The sequence below is a fragment of the Pseudochaenichthys georgianus genome, chromosome 24, assembly GCF_902827115.2.
Source record: "Pseudochaenichthys georgianus chromosome 24, fPseGeo1.2, whole genome shotgun sequence".
Taxonomy (NCBI): domain Eukaryota; kingdom Metazoa; phylum Chordata; class Actinopteri; order Perciformes; family Channichthyidae; genus Pseudochaenichthys; species Pseudochaenichthys georgianus.
This window is the reverse complement of record NC_047526.1, coordinates 18017298-18028987: the sequence shown is the minus strand read 5'-3', so window position 1 is coordinate 18028987 and position 11690 is coordinate 18017298. Positions and strand designations below refer to the sequence as shown.

Genomic DNA, 11690 nt, shown 5'->3' with positions numbered 1-11690 from the left:
CGTTTGAGATTATATTGCTGTGTCAAGGCATTCACTCTGGGAAAAGGTTGTTTTTTTCCCGCAAATGGAACACTGGTACTGTGACCCATGACATTTGTTTTTTAGAGAAACATCTAAACAAATAGATTAGTACATATCCACATGGTGTCAGAACGAGGACAACACAAACATTGGTTTATGCAAGAAATGCGAAACTAATGACCTTCTCATCAGTCATTATGTCTCTCAATTCTTATACTTCATGTAGTACATATCCTTGGGGATATGGCATGGGAACCTTGTACACAGTGTACATTTGTACTGGGTGGCTCAGATTGCACACAGCTGCTGTGCCCTAACCAGAAATCACAATTGCAGCTATTAGCAAGCTTAGCAACGGTGTTGTTTTCAGAATCAAATTGAGATACAGCTTTGGCGTTAGGTGCCAATTTGTTCATGTTTTCAGACGCTAAACTGAGATGGCGGTGAAGATAGCCTGCAAAACATCAGCAAGTTAGCGGACTGAGGTTAGCATTTAGCTCAAATTCCAATGGATTTGTCTGTCTTTTCAGTGAGTGATGGATGATATTGTATTTAAGTGTAGTTGCCTAAAAGAGAAAATGAACTTAGTTATTTGTGTACAATTCGTTTTTGTCTTTTCCCTACAGGTACCTTCATCTCAGCATTCACGGTGCTGTGCGGAGCTCGCAGCGAGCTGGTCTCACAGCGAGGCGTTTGTTGTGTGTTTTGGCTGAATGTGGCAGCAGCCTTCATCCAGATACTGACAGCTGTTATCATGGTGGGATGGATCATGAGCATCTTCTGGGGAATGGACATGGTCATCCTGGCAAGTCAGTACTTATCCAGCTGTGTTTATCTTTCCATCTGACAGTCTTCTAAATCAACTCTGTTTTTGTATATTAATCTAATTTCCTTTCCTTTTGTTTGTCTGTCTTGCACATGACATGCAGTAGGTGGAGTTTATACAACAACACATTCTCACTCCCAACTCGTACTATAGTGACGTTATGTCAGGATCCCTTGGCGTCACTATCAAACACAGTGCGAGGCCCTTTAGCGTCAATTTTCAACTATCAGGGAGTCCCATTGACTTACATAGAGCTCCCTGAACGTTGGTGATAGACGAGTTGGGATCCCGGATAAATGCTCTCCGCAGACCCATTCTCACAGCGTTTATCAACCTTTTTCTTACTCAATATCAAGCCACACTTATTGTTTTTATTTATTTTAATTGTATGATGTTGGACTTTTGTTGCTGTCAGTTAGGGGGAGAGTAGGAGCTCAGAATACTGAAATCTGTATTGTTTCATAGTTTTTTCCTTCTAATTTTGTATTATAATCTAAACCACACACTGTTATTTGCTCAACAATAAGACACAATTATCCTTGTGTTTATTTATTTGTTTGATTGTCACTAGACCACTGGGTCATGTTAAGTCCATCTTTTCTGTCGGTTTGGTGTTATAAATATCAAAACAATATATGTGCGGATAACAAAATACATCCATCATAAACTAAACTGGAAATAGCAGTATATTTTATTTAGGGCTGTCAAACGATTACATTTTTTAATCAGATTAATCATAGCTTAAAAATTAATTAATCATGATTAATCACCATTCGAACTATGTCCAAAATATGCCATTTATTTATGTATATTGTTGGGAATGGAAAGATAAATGAAAGAAGGCGGATATATCCATTTAACATACAGTATCTATGTTTATTATAACATTTTTCTGCGTGTTAAAATGAAAGACAACCCACACACCTATCAATCATCAAACCGTGGGGTCTTAATTCATTACGTGTTGATTTCTATCAACGGGGGAGTACTTAAGGAAAGTTGACAGAGGGGGGGGGCTAGTGGAGTACTTCGTGACCACAGAGTGTGAACGTTGTGATCAGCTGTTTTAGCGCAGTTCTCCAGTGAAGGGGGGGAGAGTCTCCCTCCTCAGCCGGTTGGCGTAGTTTTGGCACAGTTCCGTTGTACAGACCGACGTTAACAGCAGCCCTGTCTGTGCACACGGAGACCGACTCTGTCGTCCGGTGATCTAACCGCCTTCTGGAAAAGCTTCACAAGTACGTCGGTACGCAAATGCGCTTTGTGACACAAGTGACTCTGTGACGGTACGCATTTCAGATTACGCACATAACCTGCGTACCAGTTATGTGCACCCCTGTACCAGAGCCATATTATTACTATTATATGGCTCGCTCTGCCCTGTACTACAGCGAAAGTATTCTGCGTTGGGACTTCCTGCAACAACACCACGCCGTTATCAAAGATGTTCTATTGAGAAGACGATCACTACGTGACAAAAGTTTTCAAAACCGTGGCTGCAATCAATCTTACTAACTGCTGTCTGTGCAATTTACTCCGCGCGAGTTGGCAGACTTTATTTTGCTTACTTTAACATCATTTTTCATGGTGGGGCTAAGCCATTTCTTGGTATGGGTGTAGCCTACCCCAGCCATACCCTGGCGCTGCCAATGGTGGCACGTATGGGGCGGGCCATTCTGCACATGCGTTAAATGCGTTAAATATTTTAACGCAATTAATTCAAAAAATGAATTACCTCCGTTAACGCGATAATTTTGACAGCACTAATTTTATTGTGTTAACACTGTAAACTTGATAGTTTTTTCATCCGCACCACCTTGTGGTTAAATCTCGTTATTGAATTGTTTTGAATTAGTTTTGTTGAATATGTTATATTTGATGAAAACATAGAAATATTAAGAGTACTGTACATACAAAATAGGGGGAAAGTAGAAGGTCAACGATAGAAATATAGAATAGAAAATATCAAGAAGATACTGTAAGATTTACAGTGTAAGCGATCTCTACAATAAAACACTTTAGTGCCAGATGTCCAAAGATATTAATAGGAGGATGTGCAAAACAGACAAACTAATTAGGCTTTATTTAAACATTAAAGAATACTTTAGGTTAACGTCTTCTTTGAAATAAGAAAAAAGCATTGGGGGTATCAACAGATAAATATTAAGCCTGACAAACTTAACGTTTAATATATTGCATAATTTGTTTTGGCACTTGACAATCAACTTTCCTGCAATGTTAACTACGTTGAAGCACTTATTTAGTGGGAATGCTGATACAGCATTCTTGTGTTTTGGAACAAAATTCGAAGGAAAAAACGATGAAAAAATACAGATTTCAGTATTCTGAGCCACTCTCCCCCTAACTGACGGCAACAAAAGTTCGACATTATACAATTAAAATAAAGAATTAAAAACAATAAGTGTGGCTTGATATTGAGTAAGCGCTGTGAGAATGGGTCTGCGGAGAGCATTTCTCCGTGATCCCAACTCGTCTATCACCAACGTTCAGGGAGCTCTATGCAAGTCAATGGGACTCCCTGATAGTTGAAAATTGACGCTAAAGGGCCCCCCACTGCGTTTGATAGTGAAGCCAAGGGATCCTGACATAACGTCACTATAGTACGAGTTGGGAGTGAGAATTGTCATGGTTTTGGATTTGTTGTTTTCATTTTCCACCTTTTTTATTTTGAAATGTTTTCCTCCGTTTGTCTTGTCTGGTCCTGCTTCCTGTGTTTGCCTTCCTGTCGTTAGTTTCCCTGGGTTGCGTTCCAATAGTCCATTTAGCTTAGGAACCTTCCTAACCAAGTGAAATGACCCGGAAATACGTCAGTGGCAGCCATGATAAGTGCCGTTCCAATTCTCTAAATGAAAGGAAAGGAGGTTTCAAACTTCCTTTATAACCTCCTTTAGCTTAGGAACCACTGGACCTCCCTTACCGAAAGGAGAGGAGAAAATGCTGCCCCACAATGCATTGCAGCCGCAGCATTTGCCGTCACACAACAGTCGGCCGTTCACGGAAACAACCGATTATGACCGAGAAATTATATCATGAAAGTTACGGTGCTTATTAAGCATTTTAAAAAGTAGGTGGTAAGTTGCCAAAGTGCTTTGTTTTGAACGTTCATCAATATTATAATCAACAACAGAAATACGAACGTTAGTTTTTACTAAAATGATCAAATAAAGTCAACATTTCACAGTCTTTACTGAGCTGTGTGGGGTTTGTTCAACTTTTAAAAGATGTTTGAATGGTGATATACACAGTGATAGATGTTAAGGACTAACATATATAATAAATACATTTGTATTTATTTTAAGATCTTTTCATAGTTCATACAATCATACGTATTGGGATCATTAGTATTAATGTGGACCGGAGGGAGGGGGTGACGAGCATAAGTTTCACTTTCCTTTTTTATTTCAATTCCAACTTTGGTCATGAAGAATATGTTTCTCTGTTGTCCACGTTCATAAAGCAAAGCAGCAGCATCAGAGCACGGTGCAGAGTCTCTAGATGAGTTTACAGTGGTCCCTCGTTCTTATTATACATCCATGTTGTAGTCCGTTGTATAGAAAACTGTAGTTTCCATAGTTTCCCCACAGCAGCAGACGCACATTCATGACGTCCGCTGGAAATCATCATAAACACGTCGGATAGTGAAAGTGCAGTCGGATTTTCTAAAGTACCGCAGTCTCTTCTCCTAAATCCTTTTGAATTCTCCTATCCACTATCCCTTAACCCCGTGACGTTTCACTCAGAGGTCAAGGAATAGGAGATAGGGTTAGACGTTAGGAGCTGATTTTTGGATTATTGGAACGCAACCCTGGTGTGTCTGATTGTCTGATTGTGTTCACCTGTTGCCCTTGTGTTTCTGCCTCCCCTGCCCAGCTGTGTCTTGTCCTGTGATTACCCTTCTGTGTATTTAATCTGGTCTTCCCCTGTACTCCATGTCTGTTCGTCGTCGGTTCATGTCCATGCTACCTGTCGTCGTTTCATGTCCCCTGCCTGTTCCCGGCTGTAAGTTTGTTCCTGTCTGTCGTGCTCCCCGGTTTTGTTTTTGTTAATTAGTTTCTTGTTTTTCATGTCTTTTTTTAATAAAGCTCGCTTTGTTAACCAAACCTTTTTGTATATTTTAACTGCACTTGGGTCCTATTTTACCCCAACCTTGACAATAATGTGTTGTAACCAAACAACTAACAACTTCACAACCTGAACATCTAAATACCAAACTTCTGTGAAATCTGTGGTTGGAATCTGCTTTAATATTGTGGTCACACACAGGTCATGGTTAGTGTTAAGCCTGAAGGGATGTGGGAAGTTAGGAAATGAAACAATTTTTACTTTTTCCAATATGATATCTTAATATTGACATTTATTTTCCTAAGTTGCTTTTAGAAAGATGATAAGTGTATGACTATATTGTTTTAGCTTTCAATAAATTGCTGAAAAAAACGCAATTGAGCAAAGCAAGTCTATATATTTGTCCAAAAACTATTAAACATAGTCAATGTCAGTGCAGTTGGTTACATGTATGAAAGAAAATCCTCAAAGATTGCAGTATTAACTCCTGTTTGAACATTTGCTGAAAACCATAGTATGCATCTAATGAGGAAACAACATAAATATGACCCAAAAGTACTTCAAAAGACATGTTTTGACAAAATGGGTTTATAATCATTCCGTACGACCACAATCTGGCTCAGTAAATATTGGTCATCATTGAGAGGGCAAAGACACCAAAGCTGTTAAATAGGGGCACCGATTTCAGCAGACTCTTTTATAAAAAATAGTATCCATTGGTTAAGAGTTTTGAACTTTGTTGGTTTTGGTAAGATAAAGCCAAATGTATTGTAGCCGCTGAGCACAACGCTAATTTGTTTAAAATGGCTCTATACTTTACTTACAGAATGAGCAATAATGTAAAGGGTATAGGTAGAACAGAGATGGGAGAGGCTGGGTAATTTGACCCCCTTCTCTGTCAGAAAGTAGTGTGATCACATTAGGCTTTGATGTACGAACAAGCACACACACACAAAATCACACACACAAAGTGTAACTATTCTCTCTGCACTGAGGCATCCTTTGAATTACCACAGCGCTCTCTCCTTTGTGTGCATCTGTGTGGTAATTGCTGCCTGCGTGTGCAACCCAAAGTGCGGTGGTATGAACATTCATGGTAAAACCTGTGTGTGTGAGGTACAGTAATTGTGAGTGTGTGGGAGTGAGATTCCCCCCGTGGTGTTGCTCACTGCTCCAGACCATTTTTTTAGGCCTCTGGGCAAACGTCTTATTCAATTGTTGCAGCCAAAAAATATTTACCCTGTTTAGCTCTCGCGGTTAACCTCGTATTAAATATTTTATATTAAATATTAAAACTAATTTCCATGTGAGCACTGAATGCTAGGTTCAAAATGTTGCTTCTTAGGTCAATTATTACTCAACAATTCATCACCACACTATGTCTTTGTGTCTGTGATGCTCTTATCCTTCTTTGACTGTAATAATGCTGCATATTTATAAATTACTCCCTCCGTGATGTCGCAAATTATCAATGTAATCTTTCTTTCTGTACTGTACGTCCATTTCTACAAAAACCTCCTTTCTTCTACAGGGACCCTCTCTTCTATCTAATGATCATGGTTTCCTCTTCCTCTCACTGATCTCCCTCCTTCTCTATCTAATGATTGTTCCCATTTCATCCTTTCTCTCAGTAGTCCTCCCACTCTCTGCCTGCCCCCCGTCTCCCTCTCTGCCTCAGTTTCTTCTTCTTCAGTCTTCTTTTTTTCCATCCCTGTCCCCCTGTTTTGTTCATTGATTCAGCAAACCAAAGATTGTGACTGCATGTGTTTTTATTTAATCATATATGCATCTTAAAGCAAGGTGAGCTTTTTGAAAGTTACTGGAATGCTCTGAAGGGATTGCTTCGTTTTTCTCCAAAAGGCATGTTTTAAGAGTCAACTTCAGAACATTTAGAAAGTATTAAACAATGAAACTCGTAGTTTTTATTCCTAACTGTCTCTTCTCTTCTTTTTTTTCTCCCTCTCCATGAAAGTTTCTGACGGTAGGTGATTTTCCTTTTTTTCCATCTCACTAACAGTGAGTTATTATACTTGCGTAGAAGCACGTCACAGAATTAATAAATAGTCAGTTTGGTCAATTTAACATTTGGAATAAGCCAAAAATAAATAGGAGAATTTCCCAGGCTTACTTATAAAAACATTGATTCAGAACTTTCTCATGATCTTTCAACTTGGTGGAAAAGAATCAGATATTATGTTTGGTATCTTCACAAGAATCTCATCTGCTAAAGCATTAAAGTTAATTATTGAACTTTGAAATAGTTGTACTACATGGTCTTCTTCAGTGAATGGAGTTTGCTAAATGGTCATCGAGTTGGCTTTACAAAACCTTAGCTCTTAAAAGTACAGTACTTCTCATCTGTGTTGGCATTAAAAAGGCTTCAAAGGACCCTGGAAATTAACCCTGACTCTCTGGTGATAAACACCACGTAATGTTTGGCAAAGCTAAAAGCCAACTGATCAAATTCAATCTGCTAGTAAAGGTGGGTGTTTTGCTAAAAAGCTACAGAAATTAGCTAGTCAAGTGACCCTTGACGTCCCATTCAAAGTCATTACTTCTTTTCCTTTATTGTTCAGGTTACAGGATCAGTGAAATGTTACCAATATACCCACACGGACCACACTTTGAGAAGCACTGGTCTAGATGATGATTTGACTTACACGTTAAACTTTTAAGCAAATATTTAAACTACCTCGAATTGATAAGAAATGTGATGTTTCAGTCACATTGCCAAGATTCATTTAGGGCTGTTACTTTGTGTATACTTTTTTTTTAACAATGTTGTCTTTAAAACACACACATCTTCTGTACAAGGTCTTGCAACACATGAGGTAAAGATAAATAGGATAGATTCCTTTCGATGTTTACATTTTCCAATCAATACTGTATATCGGCCGTTGCCCCCAGAGGCTAGATGGTTGTGACTAAAAGCCGATGAGTTCTGAGATTGCTTGCCAGCCAATATTTGATAAACATTCATTCATAATGCTTCAACTTGGCTACCTCTTTGCTTTAATTTCTCTCAATTAAAAAGGAAATGGAGAAAGGCAAATAGTGTGAATGGTTCAAAGTACATTTAGTGTAGTTATCTTAAGCATTTTATAACCTCGTCACCAGGTCTATAAAAGCCAGATTTCTTTCTACAAGCAATCAAAAAGCATTCCTCACTATTTTCTTCCTCAGGCTATAGAGACCAGGGTCTTCCTGAGGACGTCTGAGAGGTTGCTCTCACGTTTCCTGATGGATCACATTGACCCCCCCCCCCCAATGCCTGAAGGTGACCTTTACCTTTGAGATGACCTGCAGCTGTCTGTCTTATAAATGCCGGAGAAGCAGAGGCATTCAAATAAATTAGGTGATTCAGCTGACTGCTTCTGATTGCAAGCTGCTGATTGGTTAAGACCCATTTACATTTAATTTAAAGAAACACGACGAGGAAAGATAGACTGAAGCTGTGTAGTCGCAAGAAAAACAATGTGTTTATATTTTGTGCTTTCTGAATTCTGTCTTTTGATATTTTTTTATTTTATCTGTTTGACATAAAACATAAATCTGTAAAAGTTAGAGACCAGACAACATGTTTCAAAATAATGAAGGAGTAGGATGATGTGTTGGCATGACGGCGTGAGAAACTAAAGATACTTGTTTGCTAAAGGTTTTTTGATCAATGGAGGAAACACATCAACATGATTTAGCTCATAACAAGTGTTTCTAGAACCACCATTACCAATGCCTCGAATGGCGGACACTTATTTCAGTGTAAGACGTCCGTGGATTTATTTGAAGGTTTTACTGTCTTTAGACTTTAGCATTAGCCTCCTATGTGATTTAGTGGCCTTTCTTTGGTGATATTAACCCCATGTTGCTGCACTGTTTCACTTTGAGCTCCTCTAAACTCTTTCGGGTGACTTTCCTCTTAATCTGACAATCACTGAGCCTAAAATCAACAATTATTCAGGCAATCAATGTGGAGCAAAACATGGGGAGTATCAATGATATTTAAATAAGATTTGTTAATTATTTGCAACCAGACTACAATATTATTATAGCATGCCGAGTCTGACTGCAGGTCACAAGATGTATGTTATTCTAAAAGTTACAGGAATGTGTGCAAAATGATTAATTCAACCTGTGATTATTTGATTAGAATTTCCATACCTCTTAAATGTGGAAACAAGTGTCAAAAGGATATTACACATTATTAGAACATAGAATCTAATAAAAAATATGCCACTGGAGAATTGACTCTGGAGAGCTACAGTATGTCTGACACATAACGACAAAGATAACATTATTAAAATGATGACTGAGGGCCTTTGTTTGAACAGTTATTTTTGACTTGTTCTATAAGGATCATCAGCCAGGATAGGTTAAGAGTTTACATAAGCAGTGCTAAACACTATTAAAGTATTTGTAATGTGTATATATTAATGTTTAGGTGCAATATTGGAAATGGAGATTAGAGAATGGCCTCAGTACAATGTGTATAATTGTTAATTAGAGATGGCCAATTCTATCTCGTACAAGATTCAATGAAAAGGTTGTAATATTGAACACAATATGGAACTATTGATCCAAACAAAACCGTTCCCAACAACTTTCTCATGCACTGTACTATTGACTCACTTCCCTGAAAAATATCCAAAAGTATCAAAAGTCAAAGAGCCTTAAATGAAAAGGAATTAACCAGACAGCCTGAGCCGTAACACTAATGGAGAGTCAAAATCACTCTCAAGTGTGTTAGCGGGAAGCTCAGTTAATGGGCTCCAACTGGGCCTTTTTGACTAAATGCTACTTACAGACCACACTCTAAAACAGATCATTACTACCTTAACATGGGACAAATTAAGCATGTCATGCAGCACATTTGTGGGAAGAAATACTTGTATTCGTGGTTACTTTATTATGGTCGTGCCTTTATAGAAATCAAGCTTAATATGTATCACCTTGTTAATGTACCCTCTTCTTCTTTTGAATGATGTATCATTGATTTTCTTTGAATTCTCCTTGTATGTATCATCTTAGCCAAATGCCTTAGCATTTAGCCAATGTTTTTTCTGTTTATGTGTTGTAAAGTATTTTTATGTGAGACAGATGATGATGATGATGATGATGATGATGATGATGATGATGATGATGATGAAGTCCGTTATGGTGATGATGTTTAATGCCTTACAAATGACCAATGTTTTCCCAGACTTTTTTCTGTAGCAGTGATGCTGGATATTATTTGCTTTGTGTGGGTTTGGGAGCAAGTTAAAGATCTAATTTTAATACCATTGTTATTGATACACTTTGTTTTAATGATGGTGATGTTGTGATCGTAAATGAACATACTGCCATGTACAGTTTTCTGCATGCATAGTTTTGGTGTTAAGTCACTGTATACCTACACCACTTTTAGAATTTAGTTTGTAGCTTTATTCTGTGACTTTGCAGAATTGCTTTTATTTTAAGTAATTAAGGTGACTGATAAAAAAAATCTTGCAATTAAAAGTTTGGGTTCTTTATTATTATTAATGCCTGCGACTAAAGTGTGCGTGTCTCATTGAAGATGTAGTATTATTAGCAGGATTTCATCCCCCCTGTGAAGCTGAGGAATTGTGTATTCATTGTATTTAATAGCAAAATCAAGGCTTATCCTTGTAGGACTCAATACGCACGTTTTTAATTAAATGGTGAATTCACATCTGACTCATGACTCATTACATATCTCTCTGAATATATTCTGAGCTTGACATGAAAACTGTCAAAGCTGTGCTATGTTTGATATTAACCCTGCTACCAAATGTGCTCTAAATCCCCTCTTTGTTTGTTTTACATTACAGAAGCTAGAGTTATGTTTAATTGAGCGGAGAGCATTTGATTGCTTTTCTCAAGCAGCTTTGAGGCAATCATCAATTCGATTTTCATTACCAAAACTACACAGTAGATATTGTTCATATGACAATTAAGCCTTCAAATCTTTGAATACTAAACTGAAAATGAAAATGTAGGCCTAGTTCATACTCAAACAGTCTACAAAATTCTCATTAAATCAACAGTCCAGGTGTGAAAAATAATGTGGTGTGTGTCTTATCTTAGAGCCCCAAGGGAGTTCACAGTTGCATCCAAACAGGTTCAAGATGCATCTGAATATGATTCCAGTCTTCCCACCTGCTCCAGGGATCAGCACAACTCCAGCAGGTTCATGAAATACACTTTTTTGGATTTGTTGTAAGAGCAAAGATGCCCAGAACCTTTATCAAACTTCAAGTTATCTCCTCATTGAGCCATGCTCCGGTTCCGGCGCCGCGCTAGTGGCAGCCAGTTACAGCAGCTCTTACTCAGACTGAGTAGTTTTCCTCATTGCAAATATCCCCTCTGTGGGACTAATAAAGGTATTCTGATTCTGATGCTACCGTCTGTTCTCCATGCTGTTTCTGTTTCCCCCCCCCAGTCTCACGGCATTTCGTGTTATAGTCACGACATTTAATCTATTGATTCGTGTTCACCAACAAGATTTCCCCCTTTTTTTCGTGTCACACAGAACGATTTTAAACGCAATGTATTTCTATTGGTAGTATGTTTCGTGCCTGCAGCACGTCTTTTTGTCCGGTCGGGTCTTGGAAGACCGGAAGCTGTGTGGTTCATAAAAACATGTTCTTACTCAATATCAAATCACGATTATTGTTTTTATATTAAATCGTATAATGTCTGACTTTTTTTGTCTCAGAGCCTCAGAATACTGAAATCTGTATTTTTAAATCTTCTTTTCCTTCTA

The 11690-nt window shown here is 38.1% G+C and overlaps 1 protein-coding gene across 1 annotated transcript in view; it reads left to right on the top strand.

Moving 5' to 3' along the window:
- The window catches only part of stum (stum, mechanosensory transduction mediator homolog), a 16972-nt gene extending 6877 nt beyond the window's left edge, over positions 1 to 10095 (top strand). Inside the window, exons 2-3 of the mRNA XM_071201913.1 lie at positions 648 to 830; positions 10022 to 10095. Of these exons, the coding sequence (XP_071058014.1) occupies positions 648 to 830; positions 10022 to 10095 (257 nt within the window). The remainder of the gene's footprint in view (positions 1 to 647; positions 831 to 10021) is intronic.
- The last annotated feature ends 1595 nt before the right edge of the window (positions 10096 to 11690 follow it).